The following is a 24,780-nucleotide window of genomic DNA, read 5'->3' as shown; positions in this document are numbered from 1 at the left end:
TGAAAAAAGAGAAAGAGCTTTTGGTTATAAATGGTAAACAATATTCATAGATGATTTGCGGACAGCTTGTTAAAGAATAACGAATCTATTTTAATTCGAATTTTTATTGGTATCGATTTGTCACCACATGTAAAAGAAATAATTATATGTTAACTACTTTTATCAATTTATTTTGTTTGACTTTTTTCCGTCCATAGAGGATATAATGTATTTCTCCTAAGCCAGCAGATTGTCGTGTAATATTGTCTGTATTTTACACTTAAACTGAACCCCTGCGCACCACCTTTTAGGAGCCAGGGCCTTTGAAGTCATGCGTTGTCAGCACATTGCCCCTCTTGGCGTTAATGCTGACTTTTTAAACCAGAGTTCGCTGTTTCTTTGTTTCAAGTAACTCCCAACTGTCCTCACGACGCTGGGTGGACACAAAAACGCTAGCATATCTGGTGAATACGAACTGTCACCCATCGTTCCACTTATGAGAACCAGCACTGCTTGATTTCACTGATCTCACAAGAAGCTGTATTCACGAGCACTGCTTGATTTCACTGGTCTCACAAGCTGTATTCACCATCACTGCTTGATTTCACTGGTTTCACAAGAAGCTGTATTCACCATCACTGCTTGATTTCACTGGTCTCACAAAAACTATTTTCCAGCACTGCTCGATTTCGCGGTTGTCACAAGAAGCTGTATTCACCATCACAGCTTGATTTCACTGGTCTCACAAAAAACTGTATTCACCATCACTGCTTGATTTCACTGCTCTCACAAGAAGCTGTATTCACCATCACTGCTTGATTTCACTGGTTTCACAAGAAGCTGTATTCACCATCACTGCTTGATTTCACTGGTCTCCCAAGCTGTATTCACCAGCACTGCTTGATTTCGCTGGTCTCACAAGAAGCTGTATTCCAGTGCTGCTAGGGAATGGGGTGTGCTTACACTTCGCACTTCAATTAGAGAATGTATTTGCGTGAGCTGTTCAAAGAGTTTATGGTCTCATATATTTGGGACAATAGTTTCAATACTAAAAAAAGTAACGACAAATTACTAGCGAGATCGGCATATTGTGAGGGGAAGTATTGTGGCAAATGAGAAAGTTGGAACAGATAAGTAATGAAGAACTTAGCGTCTCTTTTTTTTTTTATCACCGAGGTTATTTGAGAATGAATCTACACATACTGATTCCGAACTGCTATTTGTGTTTGTATCCGATAGAAGTATACCACTGAAAATCGAACTAGTTATGACGCGCACAAAACAAGCAAGTTATGTACGTGGTCAGAATGGATAAAAATGAAAAATTTCTTTGCCAGTTTCGAAGTGTAGTCACTAATAGAAAAGTGATTTAAAAAAAAAAATCGTTTAAAATGTTAAAAAAAAAAGTTAAACGTTACCTTGCAGGTAACTTACAATATGATAGTTGAACATGACTCAAATAGTGATTGAAAGTGCGCTACTTTTACCCAAGACTGATAAGCAAACGTTTTCTCCCAAGAATCGGGGTTCCGGAAACTGCACGTATATTTAGATAGAGGAGGGCCACGAAGGAATACTGGTGAAATATGCCGGGCCGACAGCAAAGGATAAATCTAATATGGCCGCCCGAAGGTCATGCCAATCGACCTTTGCAAGCAACCTCTCATCCACTTCCCATGAATAGATTGACTTAATGTTTTGCAGATTGGTATATGTATGAACACTATACATCTATTGGTTTGAAATTTCGCGGACGTTGACGTATTGAACCCAATATGGCCGATCAAAGTGTCAATGTGTCAACGACTCGTGTCTGGAAAACGAATTGTACTATGGAAGTACAGTATCACTAGACGTGTACGAAAAGCATTAAACGGTTCCAAATATCGCCATCTGAAAACCAATATGGCCGAACAAAATCCTGAACCAAACAGCTCGTACTACAAAAACGAAATTTGGTGTAAAGGTCCATTACCACTAGTAGGTGAGCAAAATAATACAAATGGATCACAATTTCTACATCGTGTATCCAATATAGCCCCGAAATACCATATAAAATATACACTGTAAACAGTTCAGGTGGTTTCGCATGAAAAACACCTACAATTCACTGGAACAGATTTTGCAAGTGAAATGCCAGTAAGTTAAAAATATTGCCAGTGCCTGTTATCTGTTTGAAGTATTACATGCAAACATATACTGTTTATTTGGGAAGGTCTAGAATGCAGTAGCCACAAACGTCCTAGAATACGCGTCTTAAAGTTTGCAAATCGTATCATATAATATACTATATAGAATAATTAATAATTATGTGAGTAACGAAAAATATGTTTTTGATTTGCGCCGGGTTCGAACATAGGATCCTTGGATCGTAAACCCCGATGTTACCTGTGTAGCCACGGTGCCAGTGTTGGCAAAGGCGATTTTTGTTATATATGATACGATTTGCAAACTTTAAGACGCGTATTCTAGAACGTTTGTGGCTAGTGCATTCTAGACCTTTCCAAATAAACAGTATATGTTTGCGTGTAACACTTCAAACAGATAACAGGCACTGGCAATATTTTTAACTTACTGGCGTTTCACTTGCAAAATCTGTTCCAGTGAATTGTAGGTGTTTTTCATGCGAAACCACCTGAACTGTTTACAGTGTATATTTTATATGCGTATTTCGGGGCTATATTGGATACACGATGTAGAAATTGTGATCCATTTGTATTATTTTGCTCAGCTACTAGTGGTAATGGACTTTTACACCAAATTTCGTTTTTGTAGTACGAGCTGTTTGGTTCAGGATTTCGTTCGGCCATATTGGTTTTCAGATGGCGATATTTTGAACCGTTTAATGCTTTTCGTACACGTCTAGTGATACTGTACTTCCATAGTACAATTCGTTTTCCAGACACGAGTCGTTGACACATTGACACTTTGATCGGCCATATTGGGTTCAATACGTCAACGTCCGCGAAATTTCAAACCAATAGATGTGTAGTGTTCATACATATATCAATCTGCAAAACATTAAGTCAATCTGCCCAGGGGAAGTGGATGAGAGGTTTCTTGCAAAAGTCGATTCCTATAACCTTCGGGCGGCCATATTGGATTTATCCTTTGCTGTCGGCCCGGCATATTTCACCAGTATTCCTTCGTGGCCCTCCTCTATCTAAATATATGCGAGGTTTCCGGATCCCCGATTCTTGGGAGAGAACCTTTACTTGTGAGAGTCAGTCCTCGCTTAACCAATGCATCTTTTCCTCTTTACCCATACCAAAAATTACTTTGTTACAGTTGTCAGGTCAGTACGGTTACAGTAATACACATGTTGTTGAAACTGGGATTAAAATTGAAACAACTCTTTAAAGTTTAGAGAATTTTAATAAAACTTAAAAGAGATTGTGAGGCACAATCTTCTTCCCCGGTTCATTGGTTAGATTGCAAAATTGAAATAAGATGAAACGTTTCAGTTTAACGTCCCACAATTATGCCCTTAGGCTAAAGGAGACGGTGATTAAAGCAAGTAAATGATGATGAGTGAATTAGTGGAATGAGAAAGTGGGAGGAAACAGGAGTATCCCTAGAAATCTCACGAACGCGTTGTCCATCACAAACGTACTTGGGCGGGGATCGAACATGGGATCCCACACTCTACCACTGAGCCACCGTGCTCTCGGTTAGATTGGAATTTAACGTCCCATTCAGCACCGAGACTATATGATACGGGGAGTTACAGCTTGACTTGAGATCATAACCACATGAGCTTCTACCAGAAATCGAACCGCGCCGAAGCCGTCTTCTCCTTATTGGTATCACTAATTGTAATATATTTGTATACTTTGTATATGGCCTAATTTATATAGTTTATTGTTATTCTATAAAGTGTATGCTATTTTTATTTTTATGTTAATTCGTTGTTCTTCTGTTGCAGGATCATCCACGAAAGTGGCTTCACGTCAGAAGATTTCAAACAATACAGGCCGGTGGTCTACAGTAACACAATCCAGTCGTTGGTAGCCATTTTACGCGCTATGCCAAATCTTGGAATAGCTTACGGAAACAATGAGAGAGAGGTAAGTACATTATTTAGTAATAATCTTTTTAGTACATACACCGTACCTGTTACACTCATTACTAATTAGATTAAAATAATAAAAAAAAAAAAAACATTATTACCAGCCTAGCAAAAGTAATTAAATATTCACAGACATTGTATTAGTAGTATTAAAAAATGCTGTTACCTGTATTTGAAAAATGTATGCTGTAAAGATTAAGCCGTATGTCCTTGGGTCGAAGTACTGGATGTGCCAAACATGTTGTTACAACCAGATGTTAAACACACCAATAGTTATGAATAAAATACACAGATCTTTCTGTAACAATTGTCTAATTAGGATCATAGCCAATTGTTGTGAATCAACAGTTGCATTAATATCATTATCTGCCATTTTTTTGTTTGTGTTTATTTGAAGTATTCGCTAGGTTTAAAGGTTCTGTTCTCTCTACCAGGTATATCGGGTCAAACGATCCGAACGAGTCAAACGGTTTGTTTGTGTTTATTTGAAGTATTCGCTAGGTTTAAAGGTTCTGTTCTCTCTACCAGGTATATCGGGTCAAACGGTTCGAACGAGTCAAACGCTTTGTTTGTGTTTATTTGAAGTATTCGCTAGGTTTAAAGGTTCTGTTCTCTCTACCAGATATATCGGGTCAAACGGTTCGAACGAGTCAAACGGTTTGTTTGTGTTTATTTGAAGTATTCGCTAGGTTTAAAGGTTCTGTTCTATCTACCAGATATATCGGGTCAAACGGTTCGAACGAGTCAAACGGTTTGTTTGTGTTTATTTGAAGTATTCGCTAGGTTTAAAGGTTCTGTTCTCTCTACCAGGTATATCGGGTCAAACGATTCGAACGAGTCAAACGGTTTGTTTGTGTTTATTTGAAGTATTCGCTAGGTTTAAAGGTTCTGTTCTCTCTACCAGGTATATCGGGTCAAACGATCCGAACGAGTCAAACGGTTTGTTTGTGTTTATTTGAAGTATTCGCTAGGTTTAAAGGTTCTGTTCTCTCTACCAGATATATCGGGTCAAACGATCCGAACGAGTCAAACGGTTTGTTTGTGTTTATTTGAAGTATTCGCTAGGTTTAAAGGTTCTGTTCTCTCTACCAGGTATATCGGGTCAAACGGTTCGAACGAGTCAAACGAGCCAAATGGTTTCGAGCGGTCCTGTGGGTTCAACCGATTCAAACAGGTCAAACGGTATCGGTTCAGCTTTCCGAGCACTAGTTTCTTTGATACCTTCGATGCTTAATCGGCTGGTAGAAGTGTGTGCATTACCAAGGAGACAACTTTGACGGGCATTTGTGTTTCGGATTTCCTAATCAATTAATGTATTTTTGCCAACCAAACGTTCCATACTTCTACAACACATCTCGTACGGTACTAAATATTTGTTGAAGAATTGAATTCTATAAAGAATTTGAGGGCTTTACTGGTAGATAATAAGATATTTGGACTAGAATGTGGCTATTACAGTGGTAATGTCGCTGATAATGCATGTGAACTTCTTCCTCTCCTTTCGAATGTCCATTATGATGAGCAGGCCGGTAGCAAGCCCCAAAAATTTTTTTTTGGGGGGGGGGCGATTCAACCATATTATAGTTAATTTTCAAGCCTACCGTGAAATTTTTAAGGGGGCCAGCAAAAATTTAGGGGGGCGGCCCCCTAGAGCCCCGTGGATACGGACCTGATGACGACGATCCGTATTACCACTGAACGATGAGATAAAGGGAAAGTTCGATGCATATCCTTCCACTCGTAAAGAATAAAGTTTTTATATATCTTTTTAAATATTGTCTGGATCTTGCAGCGTACATAAAAAGACAGCGAGTATAATCTAGATATGACAGTTGAGGGGGAAACCAATTACATGACATTTGCTTTAGGTTTCAAGTGCGTGTTTCTGTTATAGATGGGCATTGCAAAAAGAATCAATTTACGACCAGGACCCAAGAAGCAAGAGAAAAAAAAGTTGCAAATGAGAAATTTACGATTCAAATTACATAAATTCATATGCGTGTGTGCGACTTGATGCATGCATATGATAGGTCATCAGAGGAAGGGGACCTCGTGTGTATATATATATGTGTGTGTGTCTATGGATAGATAGATGAAAGTTTGCGTTCGTGTGCTGAAAAGAAGACATGAGTCTGTTTAGTGATATGGTTTCGTGTTTGGTTGAGCTAGGTTGAGTAGAAGGGGGATTTAGAAGGAGGAATGTGAGCCTTTCTAAGGGGTGGGGCGCTTTGAGAGAGGGGAGACTTGAGGCGTCGCTCTGGCTGAAAGGTATTGACCGACGGACGGCGTCTCTTAACAAACAGCCGCGCTATGTCATGAAAGATTGCAGAGAAACGAGATGACGGCAGATCCCTGTATCGCTTGACCACGCTTAAATTACTTCTATTGCAGTTTTATGAAATTAAAAAAAAAAAAAAAAAAAAAAACTCCTGTACGGACATCATTCTTCAGTATTTTGTGTCTCTGAGTATTTGAACTGCTATGAGCTATTTTTGAACTAGACATGTCCTACCTAACTTTTACTGCAAAACAACATCGAACAATATTTACGTTGGAAAATATTTTTTCTCCCTTAAATAACCCACACTTCCGCTGTTGAGACACTTATTAGGCGAAAGAAGACTATGAGAATTCGATGATGATAATAAAAAAATGTGCGGCAAATTTACAATATATAACACCCATACTATGAGTGGGATTCAAATTCGTGATGTACAGATCTTTGTGATGGCCAGCATAATGCCTAGATCGCTCGGCCAAGCAGGCCATTTGTTGTTATAGAAGTAACCATGTCAATAGTATTTAGTTCTTATTATAAATGTGATGGTATTGGGAAAGATATTGTTGTTTAGGCGCGGCTATTGCCTTAGGTTGTTTGGTTATATGACTCCCTTGCTTTTACTGCCCAAAAATGTTCTGAAGCGTTAAAGGTGTGTTAGGGGAAAATAGTACTTTTCACCTTCAGTACAAGATAATATTGATATATATTTTCAAGAATTTACGTAATTACCGAACGACAGATGGGATTTTTCGTCCACGGCTCCGTGAACGCTGCAACACGATCTACTAACATAAGTAATTGGCCCGAACTCACCACGCTGATCTAGTGGCTAACGCATGTGCCTTTGGTGCATTTAGTCCCAATTCGATTCCTAAATTGTTTTTTAAGCATACAAGTTATGTCTCACTGGCGGCTGGTGCCCAGTTCCTTTTTGATAATTCGCGTACTTGACATAAGTAGAGATATTAGCAAAGAATATTGAACACAGTTCATTTTAAACAAAAATTAATTGCATCTTTTATGCTATAAGTGGCATATAACATTGATCTGTAACATACGTGGTACAAAGACGTTTTTTCTTAGCTTTTCGTTCACCTGCTGTATGTGCATAGAAATATGCCTATATCTCAGGATAAAAAATGTGCTGAAACAATTCAGTTTACGTTAACTGGGCGTCTTAAACATTTCATGACGAGAAGAAAACCCAGGAGGGGGAATGGATATAGGATTAGCAGGAAAGAAATGTTATCTGGCGGTTTTTCAGTTCTTTTCGTTCCTCACAGTCTCTCGCATTTACCTGCATTATTTATCACCTGCAGAGGAAGTCGAAGATTCAGTGTTACCAGCTCACTGTACCATAAAAGTAATTCCCTACGATTTTCTTTTAAATTCATGTTGAAACGCTAAGTATTTTTTCTATATGCGTGTTTCTCTGAAGGTTTTTCACTATACTCCATTTTTTGTTTGGTTTCAAGTAATAATGTAAAGAAAAATGTAGAAAGTTAGCCGTCCAAAGTTTACCAAATTATCTTAATAAAAACGATGGTTTTGAATGAGAAATATGAGCATGGGAGTCTCTGGCGCAGGACAAGGGATACGAATCCCCCTGAAATTTTGTGTAGAAGGCGGAATGGATGAAGGCTGAAAGTACTATATAAAAATATAAAGAAATATCAAGGATGTTATATAGGAACGTCTGTTGTTAAGTAATAGTATTACATAATGTAGCTACTTATATGAAACTTGACTTCTGAGAGTGAATTGTCTTGTGATTGACGTGGTATGATGGAAGTAAAACAAAATAGGTAGGGAGACTACAATTAATTGATAATATTAAAGCAGATAATTGTTATATCAAGACAAAGATGTTATTTAATTACCTTTGTGAGTGGAAACTTTTAAATTTGCAGCAAGTGACCTAGTTGTATGGGAAGAAAGAGACGCCTTAGACCACCATTTTAGCTGAAGTGAAATCTGGCTGAAAAGTATAGCTAAGAATGAAAGGAGAAGAGAACAAGTTAGGCAAAGAAAAGCTTAACGATCGAAAACTAAAAACGGATTTGTTTAGAATTAGAAAGAAAAGTACGTTGGGAGGAAGTAGACACAGGAGCTATTAAGTTGTAGGAGCATTTCGGACTTTGCGAGTAATATACAGTATTCGTGAAGGAAGTAGCAAAGGAGACTGAGTTACAGAAGCAACTTTGGAAAACTAGGAAAGAAAGATATGGAAACAAAGTCACTCTAAAGAGTGTAAAATATTGTTGTATAGAACTGGGAATTAAGAGTCTTCACTACAGCGAAATTAAACTACCGCTAATATTAGAGTTTTTCTGTGATATCTTCAAACCAAATAAAAATATTCGAAAAGCAGAAACGTAGTGAACGATTTTGCATGTGATACCTTTGCCATAATTCAGCTATCTGCTTTTGGTATGCCGCTATTTACAGAACTCGCAAAAAATGCTAAATTTATCTACAGTTCCAAATCGAAAGCAGATAGGTGAGTTGTGATAACGGTATCACGTGCAAAATCGTATTGTCTAGTTCTCTACGTTTCTGCTTTTCGAATATTTTTATTTGGTTTGAAGATATCACAGAAAAACTCTAAAATTAGCGGCAGTTTAATTTCGCTGTAGTGAAGACCCTTAAGAGTCCCTATCACTGCGAAATTAAAATACCTCTAATTTTACAGTAATTATGTGATATCTTCAAATAGATAAAAGATAATCGAAAAGTGGAACAAGACCTCCCTAGACGATTTTATTTTGCACGAGGTACCGTTATCACGAGTCACCTAGTAGCGTTCCATTTGTAGTTATTTAGAAACGCGAAAATAAATGTCGATTTTCTAAATGGCTGGAAATCGAAAGCAGATAAATGAGTTGTAATAACGGTATCTAACGCCAAATAATATTGTCTAGAGAGATCTTGTTCCACTTTTCGATTATCTTTTATCTATTTGAAGATATCACATAATTACGGTAAAATTAACGGTATTTTAATTTCGCAGCGATGAGGCCTCTTAAGAAGGAAAGCCTACGAAGACGGGAAATACACAGCAGACGTGAAGGTGACAAAAGGAATTTCTAAGGATAGAGAAATTAAAATAATTTCTATGTAGGTAAATTCAATGACAATAGAAAGGTTGTAAAGAAAAGGTACTAGAAAGATATAGAAACTACGTTCGAGATTAGTCTTTAATGACCAAAATGCAACTTGAGACACATGGAAAGGATACATTAAGATGCATTACATAAAGAATAAATAGTATAGGGTGGCCCAAAAATAGGTATACAGTCCCATATTGATCGGCTCATGGCATTTTATGTAATATTTTTATTGTTATCCATACAAGTTTAGTTTATTGTTTGTTTTTATTTTTTTTTTTTCAATAACACATTGAACTCGGAATAGACTGAAGTAGATAAACTGATTATCTTAGTAAACTAAAATGTCTTACTTGATCAATACAGGGCTGTATATCTACTTTTAGGCCACTCTGTATATTATGAGCATTAAAGAGATCAAATTGCGATGCTAAGGAACAACCTCAAGAACATACTGGCATAGCGAAATGAAGAATGAAATGAGACACAATACTTTTATTTGTTTTAAGAATATAGGAGAAGGAAGGAAAAGAAATATTCAGATTTTGTAATCAAACAATGAGAAAGTTTGTCTTAAGGCTTCTTACAGATTTTTAAGATTTCATTAGCTAAAAACTCAAATAAAATACCTGAGGACTATATAACTGCACTGGCGCAAACGTACAGTACTTGTCGTAATAGAACATCTAACTATCCTAAGTGGACACACAACTGACGGGTACCCGGTAAGGTGATGTAGACTATGTCTGGGAAGGTCGTATCAGAGCCGGATCATAACCAGTCGCCGTTCCCCTTCCCCTACCCCTCAATAAGGCTTAGATCCGGATACTTAGCAGACTAGAGTAGAAAACGTATACCGGGTGGAGCACGCTGTGTTCAGCTGACGGTATAGGGACACGAGATATAGCTGTTGAAACTTGGGGTTCCAGAAAGTGTCTAAACAGGATTGGATGACATCAATGATGACACCACGAATTCACAACGTATAGTCATACTGTTCTGATTGAAGACCATAAGCTAGCGGAATATGCATAACAGCTTGTTCTCTCCTCTCTTAACAAACGCCAGAAAGTCAAGTGTGTTTCCTGTATGACGAATAGAACTTTTCCGTTCACCTACAAGTTTACATGCGAGCACAGGACCGCCACTGTGTCCAAGATACAAACTACTCGCATCGCTGAATACCACTAGCCTCCATTGACCTTGCCATTGCAGTCTCCAGATATCACCGAAAAAAGTTATTTAGCGATGAGAGGTATGATGAGTAATTGTGCGAAAGAAAAGCATGACGGTAAATTAATCTTCAATAATTGATTGTTAGTGTTCGTGTGCTAATTGTGTTTAGTGATCGGGGAATCATAGTGGCTTTGATTGCACTGTTGGTCGCCGTCCTGCCTACTAAGGTAATCATTCTTTCTAAAAACACTTCGCTACGTCATGGAATCACTGAAAAGGGTGCGTCGGCTATCGAAACTCTCTGCTTCCTACCGTATACACTACCGATATAACATGACACGACCTGACACGCGAGCGGCAATTCAACGGAAAAACCACTCGGTCTTTCATTGCTTCAGTATACAACCACGCTCGAAAAAATTTAATTGAACAATGGACGTTCGTTGACGTCATCCTGGGATTGTAGATACACAATGTGATGCACATTTAGCTACATTCGTCCTGTCCGACAACCTACATACTACTAGCATTTCTATAGATATTGCGATCAGTCTGCTGTTTACGGTGACGGTGTGCTGTGAAACTGTACCCTCTACAAATACTGTGTGGAGCGAATTTCGTTCAAATCGTGGGGGTACTGCATACTGATTGATCTGCGTACTGCATACTGACTGAGAGTAAAATAGTGCTACTGGATCAGGAATCGAATTCTGGTCTCCTTCTTAGTGTAGTAAGGAGCTAACATTTTAAATTATTACTTTTAATTTACAGATTTACCGAATATATCTCAGTAACTTGGTTTCCCTGTCACGCTATTTTTCTTGATTTACTTTTTATTTTATCCGAAGTCGACAGGAGCACGAATACAAATATATCGAAGAGCGAAGACAGCTAAAAACTCCCACGTTCTTTTGTAGGACTCAAATCTTTGTTGGATTCTGCCTCGTAATCTAAAGCCGAATGCTTCAGACCACTCGGCTAACGATACAGGCACAAACACTAGGCACATACTTCCATTCTTAAGGTCGGTAGGTTGCAACAAGAAACCGGATTTGATTCTCTGCTCGTTTAGACTTACTTACTCGAATGGTTATAGAACGGTTCTCCAATACAGTATATATGACCCATAAAGAGACAAACAATCGATTAATGAATAAAGTTAGTTAATGCGAAAGTTTCCAATATGTATTAATCACGAACATACTGCAGATAGTTATCGAAACATCTAACAGAAGTTAATTTGGCATATAGTTATCGAAACGTCTAACAGAAGTTAATTTGGCATATAGTTATCGAAACGTCTAACAGAAGTTAATTTGGCATATAGTTATCGAAACGTCTAACAGAAGTTAATTTGGCATATGGTTATCAAAACGTCTAACAGAAGTTAATTTGGCATGTAGTGATCGAAACGTCTAACAGAAGTTAATTTGGCGTATAGTTATCGAAACGTCTAACTCTTGAACTGGCTGGGGTAAGCTATATGTCGATTACGAGACAATAATGGTTTTTCCATTAGAGTTTTCCTATCGTAATACGGTGGTTCTTAACTGTATTGATGCTGACCATGTTGTTCTATGGGCATTATTATTAGTTCGTACTTTTCCTGTTTAAATAACTTTTTTTAATTTTTATTTTCCAGAAGGATATTAACTGACGTATACAAGTGAATAATTGTGTAATGAATTCAATAATTACACGGTTCTTGCATACGTGGTATCCCTTGTCCTAATTCTAAATTTGTTCCTCTATTCCAGCTCATAAAGTTACAGTTCTTCCATAACCACTCCTATGACATAACCACATAGGAAAGTTACTGGACGACCTACTCCTTCATAACTGGTTTAGTAGCCTCATTCCTGTGGTCGGAACCAGGGGGGGGGGGCTACAGAAGGCTCTTAAAGCGCAGGTTTCGCCCGTGAGATTAGTTGCAGGGAAGTCAATTTTGCTTTGAAACTAGTACAATCAAATTAGAGAATACTGGATTCGCGGGGAATGAAAAGGTATATTTGGTGGTAGAACAGTAAATTTTGGAGAAAAGTTTTCTTAATTTGTGACAAATATCCCCAAGCCCTTTGGAGGAGGGGGGCAGGGCACTCGTAATCAGAACACTCAGAGAAGATGGAATTATTTAAGCATATTTCTTGCAGCAGAAGTATGAAAGTTACAATATTTTATTTCAGCAAAGTACGGTAGATGGAGCCACGGTGGCGTAGTCGGAAAAATGCCACCTATGATCCGAACGACCTGGTTTCAATCCTCGGTAGAGATGGAGTTTAAGTGTTCTATCCTTGTCCGAATGCACCTTAAGGTTTTATGCAACGTGTTCAGTGGTTAAGTAGAGAAACGTAGAGGGTACAACGGGAGCATTGTTCTCAGCACACGGTCCTTACGTGTCGAAGTCATGGAAATTTACTTTCAAATTGTCAGAAGCCCACATTGTTCTGTCTTAAAAGACGGGTCTGTCTAACTTTACCGTTACTGTAGATTATAATTGGATATTTTCCTTTTTTGTCAAAATTAAGTCAGAGGTGATATGTCAGCAAAAATTGCAATAATAATAACAATAATGTTTATTCTTGTGCCATGAACAGCCTAACAGCAAAAATACAGCACCTTATCAAACAAAAATAAACACACATTGCATATAATGTAACCTACCTACTGAAACAATAAAACATAATGATAAAATAAAACAGTATTGGATTAAATAAAATGTATCGGATTAATAATTCCTTGTCGAATTAATTTCAAATCCTTTTAGTCTTATTGTCAAAAATTCTACAAAAATATTTGTCAAACTCTAAAATTCATTTATTTATAATAGTCCTCTACAGAGCCAAACTCCATTTAGAGAGGAACATATGTATATATACACACACAATTACATATGAAATACATATATATATCTATATATTGAAAGAAATAAAAAATACATGTAAACAAGGAAAAATACAAGTTAAATAATAAAAACAAATTAAAATATTAGTAGTATAAATTTAAAAGAAAATGAAAAATATGAAAAAATGAAAAATATGAAAAATAAAAAAAAATCCAGCATAGGTTCAACATTCATAGAGATAACACTTCTTAATTATTTAATTATTCCATACATAACGTCTTTTCAAAATATTATTTTTGAGTATACGCAAATATACAGAGATAGGATAACAGAAGTCTGCAATGGATAGGATCTGATGAAACCAGCTGATTGAAATTCTTACATGCTCTAACTATGAATGACTCTTGGTGAGTTGTAATATGAGATCTCGTTATGTTAAATACCAAATTCTTACGCAATGATCGTTTTGGTATATTGAAATTAATATACTGGAGCAAATTACAATTATCTGCCACTGAGTTTACTGTCTTGTACAAATATGTTTGTTGAATAAGGAAACGTCTACTGTAAAGAGAGTGCATATCAAATTTAAGTAAAAGAGAAGAGCAAGAGATCTTATTTTTAGTTGCTGATATACGATACAATTTGAAATAAAGATGTTTCAAAAATTTAAATTGGACTCGTACTACGTTATTTGCTTGTAATTTGTGAATAGGATCCCAAAGAACTCAACAATATTCCAACTTACTTCTAATCATCGCTATAAAGAGGTGTTTTAAAACTTGGTCTCTTGTACTCCTTATTAAAAACCCTAGTGCCCTGTACGACTCTGCAATAATTTTATTTATGTGACATTTAAGTGTAAATTTATAATCTAGTAATACACCTAAGTCATTAACAGAATATACTGTTTTTAACTTTTCACTATTAATCTTATACTCAAAAGATGGACAATTAATTTTATTTGAAAACGTCATAACATTACATTTTTTTATGTTAAAATATAATTTGTTTCTGATAGACCATTGCAGACAACTATTAATATCTCTTTGTAGTTCATGCAGATCATTATTCACTTTTATAGCTTTAAATATTTTCATATCGTCGGCATATAATAAACAATTACTATATTTTACAACATTTGGTAAATCATTAATGAATAATAAAAATAGCAATGGGCCCAAATTTGAACCTTGTGGTATACCTGAATTAGCTACGTAAATAAAAGATTTTAAAAAATTATAATAGACAAAATATGTTCTACCTCGCAAATAAGAAATCATAATACTTAACAAAAAGGTTGAAAATCCCATAGCCAGAAGCTTATTTATTAAAACCGTGTGATTTAATTTATCAAATGCTTTTTGAAAATCCGTATAAATTACATCAACGTAATATCCATCATTTACAGAACTTGCAATAAATTGAGAAAAAGAAGTTAAGTTGGTCAAAGTTGAGCGTCCTGGGTAAAAACCATGCTGAAAAGGTGAAATATAGGATTTGACATGTGAGAAAATTCTATTAAATAAAATTTGTTCGAAAATTTTTGAAGGAACTGAAATTAGGGCAATAGGTCTATAATTTTCAATATTCTTAGAGTTTCCTGTTTTTAATATCGGTGTTATTTTACTCAGCTTCCATTTATCCGGAAAGGATTGAGTTTTCAAAATTAAATTGAATATCAAATATAGTGGAACTAATAAAGGTTCAGCACAACCTTTAAACAAATATGTGGGAAGTTCATTTGGACCACTAGTTCTGCTAGATTTTAATTGCTTTATTGATTGCTGAATTTCATTTTTAGAAATATTTGTTATTGCTAAGCTATAGCTTATAACTGATTCATAATTTTCATTCAAAGTATATGTAGGTGGGCTAGGATCATAAACACTGCCAAAATACTTAGCGAACCCATTTGCAATTTCTTAAGGTGAATTTAATGAATCATCCTTGTATTGCATTACAAAAATTTTAGATTTTCTTTTTCTTTTACTATTCAATAAATTCCAATTTTTTAAAGTGTGGTGTTTGATTATTTCTTCATAAGATTTAACGCAGTTTTAATCAATTTTTTTCGAATGTCTACGAAATTCATTATGCTGTACGATAATTTGAAGTTTTTCTGCGTCTCCTATGATACTCTTTTCTTTTTAGAACATTAATTATTTCATCATCGAACCAGCGTGGAAATGTTCTTCTATTTCTATTGTTAAACTTGGGCACGTGTGTTTCAATAATTTCATATACTGTCTCATAGAAAATATCTAAAGCCTCATTTATATTTCTAACATTTCTTAAGTCATTCCATGCTTGATTCTTTAAGTCTCTATAGATACCACAAAAATCTGCCCTACGATAATTATAATAAGAAGAGACGTCACATCTTTTTCGGGTATCCTTATAATTACGTGGAATATTGAATACCAACGGTGGGTGATGTACATCAACTGATACCAGAGGTGAGGTATATAACTCAACTTTAATTACATCATCACGGTCGCATAAAACCAAATCAAGTGTTCTGTAATTAACATTTAAGACGTTATTCACATTTGTTAAACCTAACAATGATATAGAATTATTAATTTCTGTGATGAAACTATCATTTGCATTCCAATTTTTGCAGAACCGATAAGTGATGGTATGTTAAAGTCACCTATACTTAAGAATTTATCGTTATACTTGACAAATATTCTATTTTTGAATACAACTCTCGATAAATATAAAAACTTGTACCAGAAGGTATATAAAGCACAACAACCATTATCCTAATAGCTCGTATTACAATTCGTGTACAAACAATTTGAATACCATCGATACTAGTATCAATAGAATAACTATTATATTTGTCTTTAATGACTAAGATTACACCTCCTCCTCTAGTCCCCACCCTATCCTGTCTATAGATTATATATCTGTTATCTAATATTTCATTGTCATAAACATTATTTGTAAGCCAAGTTTCTGTAATAGCTATTACATCATAATTCTCCGCCAAGACACCCAAATACAAGTCACATGATTTGTTATAAATAGTACGCATATTTTGATAATAAACAGATAAATCATACTCGCTAAACATGTCTACTTATGCGAGAGAGCTTGTATGTCTGCCATCGAATTCAATGTATATACGTGCCTGTCATTGGCTGATTTTCTAAGCTTAATCTTACAAGCCTAGTCTATCCACACAAACTCATAATTATTTTCAAGCTTCGCCTTCCTTGCTTCCTTGAACAAGTTTCGGATTGACATAAATAGGATTATTAACCTTCAATCCAATATCACAACAGGAAAGATTACATTTTACCTTTCGTTTTTGAAGGAATGCGTCCCTATCTTGTCTCCGGACACTGATAAAAATAAGTAAAACTAAATTAAAAGAATTGGTCATTCTTCTTAAAATTTCAGATTTTGGATTCAAAGGAACTAATGTTGATCCATTTCTCATATTATACGTAATAATAATAATAATAATAATAATAATAATAATAATAATAATAATAATAATAATAATAATAATAATAATAATAATAATAATAATAATAAAAATAATTGGAAAAGAAGTTTGTTATGGAACGGATGTTAGTCATTTTACCTTGTTGACTAGAACAAGTGTATAAAGTCCGTGTCACATGGATGAAAACGGCTGTATCATACTCAAATGCAGGCACCCACATACACTCACATATTCACAGATCCGCCTGTATTGCTTTCAAGTATCGTCATTAGAAATAGAAGAAAATGAATTTTGTAAAACATCGCAAGCCAGTTCTTGTCTGTATATCATTGCCATATGAAATTTTTTAGTAGTTTGGGTGCGGTGGCTCAGTAATAGAGCATTCATCTCTTGCACATGGGGTTCCTGGTTCGATCCCAGTTCACGCCAAGTGAACTTTGTGGTGGACAAACACCATGTGCGTAGGTTTTCTCGTGGTTCTCATGTTTCCTTCCACTTTCTTCATTCCACCATTACATTCATTTCTCATCATCACCGTTTCCTTTAGCCTACACGGCTTAATCATGGAACGTAAAACTGTAAGATTGAATTTAATTTAATTTTTCTGAAATCTTTTGGCCATTTTTTGTTGTATATTTTTCATTACAGGTGATTCCATGCTTAAAGGAAACAAAATCTAATAATTACCATGTATTTTCTAAATGGAGAATTACCATTGTCTATAACCGATCGAAAAATAACAAGCTAAACATTTTTACACTTGCAAACTATGCTGTACTGGAAGTCTTATGGAACGGTAAGAAATGACGAGAGTATTCATCCTTTTTTAAAAAGTTCAAGTTTTGTTTGAGCGTCCATTTTATATAGGCGCATATTTTGCACTTTACAAAGGTTTGAGATGAACGCTGTATTTCCGTTAATTTTGAAGTTATTGGTTTCAAGCAAAAATCATTCGAAAGAAAATTAAATCCACATTTTGTGTCCAGTACACATCTAAGCCTACTACACTATAAATGCCTTTAAAATATTGTTGAAAAGTTCGAAAAATGCAAATTGTCATTTTTGATATTAAAATATTCCAAAGAAACTAATATTCACAGTTATATATATGCAATGGGTCTTCAAACATTGCAAGTTTTCGAAAATCGGCTATGTTCAACCTGAAATATCTCAAAAAGGAACGCACATGAAAATTCTCAAATTGTACAACACAATCGTTATTTGTATAAACAAGTGTTTAAAATTTGATGACTGATATTTGACTAGTTTTAGAGTTCAGCTTTATTTTTTATGTGGTGAAATTCGGTTTATTACAGCAACTGAAGTGCAACTAAACATGTTTCATTCTACAACTACATTATGAATACTCTCTTGTTTTATTGTTAATAGTATTTTACTGGAACAATCATCATGTTTTGAAGGAAATAATTATTAAAAATAAACACTATTTTGTCTTATGTAGTTTTTGAATTTGTGCAATGCATAAAGTAATCGTGAACACTTTATTAATAGGAAGTCCCTTTGATACACCTCGAGGGCAAAGGGCATATTTTGAGAGACTTGTAGTCATCCTGTGTTGTTTTACAGAATATTAACATTGTCGAAGTATAGGTAGGACTATTTGTGGAATTGCAGAGAAAGGGAGGTCGAATTACCAATATAGGCTGACACTGGCATACATTACACACATACATCCATGATATATATATATACGGTACATCGTGAAATGAGGAAGCATTGTTTCCATGGCAACTAGGATCGTCAGTTTCTGCTCTGGTTCAGAGATTTATTTTCCTCTTCCTGTGACGTGAGTTGGGTTTCGAACGCTCTTTTCTTGCTCTGCAGCTCACAAGGTGACTGTCGCTCTACAGAATAGATAACTTGTACGTACATGTGTCTTGGATTTTTTTTATACACTTCATCTTTTAACGTATGACAAAGAGACACTGGAAGTATAAAAGTTGAGAAAAAATTGTCATTCACATCTTACTTTTGTATATTTATTATAGCTTTTATCTTAAATCCTCTTTCGTACAATAAAATTATTCAGTGCATAAGCATGTGATATCTTCTAGAGCGGATATGTCCGGGATCAGAACAAAAACGATAATAGATAGCGAGGAACTTACTTTTGATAATGGGTTCAGTACTGAAGAAAAGTACTCATCTCATCCCTTCATATTCTATTCTAATGGTAGCCAACGTGAGGGGCATGAAGGGCGAACGTATGGGAGAGACTACTGATACAAGTATTACGAAATATTTGCTGACTGCAAATATTACAAATGTTGTAACAAAGAAGCCATACAAACACAAAATAACTATTTTTGCTGGAAATAAATATAAATTGCTATTATTATTATTATTATTATTATTATTATTATTATTATTATTATTATTATTATTATTATTATTATTATTATTATTATTATTATGTTATAAAATGAAAAAAAAACTACTATTGGTATGCGTACGAATATTGGTTAACTTTTTGAAGACTTCAATCTCTTTCAGAAAGAAGGAAATTTATTGAAAAATACTTTATTCAAATGATATTGGATAAATACAGTAGCGACTACTGCTTGAAAAATTTCGTAATAAGAGTGCCGAGTTATAGTGTAAGAAATCAATCGACATTGGTAGCACTAGATTCAAAACGTGAAATATTGAGAACGAGTTCTTACAACAATTTAAAATGAACATATGTTGGGAGAAACAATAAAGCAATTTTCTCCAAAAATTAAACTGTTTTAACTTTATGACAAAGGACTTTATTTTATTGTTATTATGTATCCTCAGAATATCTTTAGTTATATAGTCTTTTATTCAAAGAACCAATCTTTTATGTGGAAATATGACAATAAGTAAGCAGGATGTTTTGCATACTGGATGTACAATTTTAAGCAAGATTGACTCCGTCTTTAAATGGTAGTTAAATGAAGCTTTAATTTCCATAATTCTCTAAATGATATATTATGATTTTGACTATTTTTAAATTAAACTTGTTTTATAAATCAGTTTGAACGTTGTAATTTGAATATATTCATCTTATGACAAGAGCTTTAACCTGCTAATATTCATTCTATATTACAAATTCTACTTCTATACTATAACAATCATTCTATACTACAAATCAAAAATCGCAACGAGCAGCAAGGAGGTAGAGATGAAGTGTGCAGGGTTCACGAAGGAATTCACCATGTAAAAAGGTTATGTTAGTAACCAATGTTCTATTAAAACCAGAGGTGGTAAAATAAACCATTTCCTGTTACGATATTGATCACCATACAGCAAAAACGGTAATAGCTAGCAAGAAGCCTCTTTTTGGCTTCAAATGTCGTCAGCGTCCACTCTTATTTCTCTTCCAAAACCGGAAGTTTTAGAAATGTGCCATTTCCGGTTTCAATATTGATTTCCAATGAGCAAAAATAGTTAAAAAATAGAGCGAGAAAGAGATTTTTGATAAGAATTCAAGATCCCAAGAATAAATTTCATCCTCGCCATTATTCGTCTATTGAAAGCGGAAGTTATAGAAATTTGCCATTTCCGGTTTCAATATTGATTTCCAATGAGCAAACCCAGTTTTAAAAAATATAGCGAGAAAGAGATTTTTGATAAGAATTCAAGATCCCAAGAATAGATTTCATCCTCACCATTATTCGTCTATTGAAAGCGGAAATGATAGAAACCTGTTATTTCTGTTTTCAACCATTCAACACAATAAAGCAAAAGCAGTAATAGATTGGGGAGGAAGACGGTATTTCGATTTGGGTTGAGTGTCGTAAGAATCAGTTCTTGTTTCCACCACGGCCTCCACTAATTGTAATTTCGATTAAGAATTAGAGGAAATTACATGGAACAAACGCGCTAAACATTAATTTCAGGCTAAGCGTTAACATGTGAAAGTATATGTTGTATGGATTTATAATAAAGATTTGCTAAAATCGACGAAGAATAATGAAGATTTGCTAACATTGATGAAGGATAATAAAGATTTGCTAAAATCGATGAAGGATAGTAAAAAAATTCATGACGGATAATAAATAGTAGCTAAAAGCGATAAAGGACAATCAAAATTTTCTAAAATCGATTAAGAATAATAAAGATTTGTTAAAGTCGATGAAAGATAGTAAAGATTTGCTAATATCTATGAAGGATAATAAATATTGGAAGGATAGTAAAAATCGATGAAGGATAGTAAAAATTTTGTACAATCCATGACAGATAATAAAAATTAACTAAAATCAATAAAGGATGATATTGATTTTCAAAATCGATGAAGGATATAAAGATTTGTTAAAATCGATGAAGAATAGTAAAGATCTGCTGAAATCGATTAAGGATAATGAAGATTTGCTAAAATCGATAAAGGATAATAAAAATTTGCTAAAATCGATTAAAGATAGTAAACATTTTCTAAAATCGATGACGAATAATAAAAATTAGCTAAAATCGATGAAGGATAGTAAAGATTTGCTAAAATCGATTAAGGATAATGAAGATTTGTTAAAATCGATAAAGGATAATAAAAATTTGCTAAAATCGATTAAGGATAGTAAACATTTTCTAAAATCGATGACGAATAATAAAAATTAGCTAAAATCGATAAAGGATAATAAAGATTTTCTTGAATCTATGAAGGATAATTTCAGATTTGTTAAAATCGATTAAAGATAGTAAAGATTTGCTAATATCTATGAAGGATAACAAAGATTTGTTAAAATCGATGACGAATAAAACTGATTTGCTAAAAATCGATGAAGGATAACAAAAATTTGCTAATATCTATGAAGGACAATTTTTCCTCCTCAATCGAGAAACTGGCTACTAGACTAGGGCCATCGTAACCTGAGCTCTGACAGATCTAACATCGTGTAAGTTGATGACAGTGTTGCGAACCGTCATAGCAAGAAGAATCAAAGCGACCACATGACAGAACGATAAAGGAATCGAATTACTTTATCACTGATTGAATCAGATTATAAGTTGAAGTATTTAAAAACTAGATATTTAGAAAAATAATCGTACTTCACTTTACTCCTCAACATTCCAGCACAACGTAGTTCCACTAGGCCTAAAGTTATTGCCATAATAATTAATACTTTTTTTCTTTTTCCACTTATTGACACAACTCTGTCCTTTTGACAAATTTGCTACGTAAATAGAAGTGGGGTTACTTTGAACAACAACCGATCCACCTCCCTATCGCCGCAGGGAGTAGGTTTTCGTAGAATTGAAAGCGAAGAGGGTAGTGAGTCTGTACGGCTCTTCTAAAGTTCAAGGGTAATAAACCATTATTTGGAATGTCAAGCTGAAATGAGTATAATTTCTAATGATCTTTGTAGGAAATTTGTTGACATAAGGAAAAAATGTACCTACATACTCTATATATTACAGAGATTGTTATAATGAGCTTTTCATAAAGACTGGTTTAGAAATTAAGTGGTTGGAAAGTAACGAACGTGATCCAGCTATGTTTGTCTTTTAGTAGAAGATATTTTTTCACCAATATGTGAAGGGGAGGATAGGTTTAGACCCTCAAAAATACATTTGGAAACACTAGGTTGTTTCCATGGTAACCGAACAGTGTTGTCGCATTTATACCTACTCATTACTGTGAAAGTTTTTGTGTTGTCAGGTTGTTTTGATTTTTTGTGCTATCATCTCAGTGCATTGGTGTGAATATTGTGTTGTTATTTTCATTCATCAGTGGAACATACTTCGTATTATTCACATAGACCTAAAATATAAATTTAGTATATGTGTGTGTGTGTATGTTTGTGTTTATGAACACAATGCCTGAAGTGCGTAAGAAGTGCGGAAAGAGGGTGCCCTTGACAAGTCAGGCACGGGAATTTGTTTGAGTTTTACGTCTAAGGTTATGCCGGTTAGGCTAAAGGAGAACGGGAATTTGTGTTTAATCTTAGGGAATATTTGGAGAAAGAACGTAACGACGGTCCTTTATTGCCATTGAATAATGTGATTGAAAGAGTAGATTCAGCTTTATACATTAGCCCTACAACTGTGAAAAGAATCACAAAAGAGAAGTGCCTGAAAGACCTCGCTGAACCGACGGAAATTTTATCCACCCTAGGAAAAAAGAGTAATATTTCTACAGTAAATGGAATTAAATTATCTACAATTGAAAGCCATTCTCTTAACGTAAGTAGTTTTCATTAAAAAAAAAAAAGATATAACATTATGGGTCTTAGCAGAGTCGTTCTGACGCGTGTTTAGTGTCATACTAAAGAGTTGAACTGATTTTGAGTTTAACGTCTCTTTCAACAGCGAGGCTATATGATACGTGGACCTACTGATTAACGTGGAATCCGAACCACATGAGGTCCCGCCGGAAATAGAACCGGGGTCTCCCATGCCAAAGGCGTACGCTAACCGCTTAGCTACGAAGAAGCCCGATCTCGTACTAAAGAGTTCGACTAACATGTTTCCATGCAGTAGTCAGGCATTTAGTATGACGCTAATCATATGTCAAAACGACTCTGCATAAGGCCCTATGTGTTTAGAAGTAACGGTTGTTTTGTTTATGATTTTGTAAACTATCTTAACGCAATACTAATTTGTTTATTTCTTTTGTCTAATACTTCCGTCAGGCATAATGTTAAATAATATTTTTGTTGTAATACATATATGATTCATTTCCACAAAATGTGCCCTTTGTTATATTTATATTGTTACAGAAGATAAATGTGGCAACCGCGCTTGATCGCATGTGAGAGTTGTCAGAGCTCTTCTTAGCGCGGCCTTACTTTAGTAGTAAGTAGTATCACTTCCTAAGGATCTACCAAAACATCCTTCATAAAATAAAAAACAGATTTCGTAAATGGAGCTATAATACCCATTATTTTCCTTCGTACGGCTTTGATAACAGGGACTCTACAAAAGAAAAGAATAATAGAACTAAATACAGAAAATTAATACAGAAGTTCGTGATGTAGCTATTAAAATAAAATCCATGATAGTTTAAAATATTAGCAAAAGTCCTTCTAAACTAGTATTTTGTGTCCTGAAGCATTACACCTTAAGGCATATCGTTGAAGTCCCGAAGCAAACAAAAAAAAATCTATTTCCTTTGCTTTTTACAAGTACACCGACTGCACTTATTAATAGAAGTAAATGTCAGGATGTTTAACATGATTGTTTCATGTAGAACAGCTCCTCATGAAATTAATGACAGGGAATTTCTAATTGGACATTTTTTGGAGAAGGAGGAGGAGAGGGGGTAGACGAAGAAGGATACAGATCTCGAAGAGTTGATTTTCTTTTGTGTTAATTAGGGTCTCAAATGACGTAGAAGCGAGAGCGAGAGGACCATAATGACATTGGGCTTCTGGTTACAGAAACAACCGCGAAATCATTATTGCCAGACTACATCATTTTTCGTATTCATGCCGGAACTAAGGAACGTGGTTTACTAACTTTGTGTTTTCTACTATATCATGATAGTTCTCGCTCTTTCTCTACATTGTAAATTCAGTCAGCTTTTAAACAATTTCTCGTACGAAATAAGAAAACGCATTATTTCAAACAATAGAATGTAGGTTAGGTTTCACCAGGTCCGTATTTAGGTAAGTGCTATTCTGTGCTCGAGCACAGGGCGGCAGAATTTTGGGGGCGACAAATTTTGGATTTTTAAAAAAAGGGATTAACAATTTAAAGTAATATTTAAAACTAGCAACCCGCAGAGTCCCGCGCAGAAAATATGTTAATGTGTTTAATTCCCTCTAATTACAGTTGTTACTAATTAACTAGCTTATCTGATTATTTTTGAAAAATCATCCTCTCCTGCTCCCAGTCCAACGGGTGAGGATGAACTTGAACATAATGCAAACTGATACCGTTAAACTG

The 24,780-nt window shown here is 34.8% G+C and overlaps 1 protein-coding gene across 1 annotated transcript in view; it reads left to right on the top strand.

Moving 5' to 3' along the window:
• The window catches only part of Galphao (G protein alpha o subunit), a 362,612-nt gene that overhangs the window by 204,947 nt on the left and 132,885 nt on the right, over positions 1-24,780 (top strand). The window contains exon 3 of the mRNA XM_081756619.1: positions 3,905-4,046. Coding sequence (XP_081612745.1) covers positions 3,905-4,046 — 142 coding nt within the window. The remainder of the gene's footprint in view (positions 1-3,904; positions 4,047-24,780) is intronic.

The sequence above is a fragment of the Thermobia domestica genome, chromosome 1 (assembly GCF_964235325.1).
Source record: "Thermobia domestica chromosome 1, izTheDome1.hap1.1, whole genome shotgun sequence".
NCBI classification, from domain to species: Eukaryota; Metazoa; Arthropoda; class Insecta; order Zygentoma; family Lepismatidae; genus Thermobia; species Thermobia domestica.
Note: the sequence above shows the minus strand (reverse complement) of the source record. Positions and strands in the feature narration are given on the sequence as shown.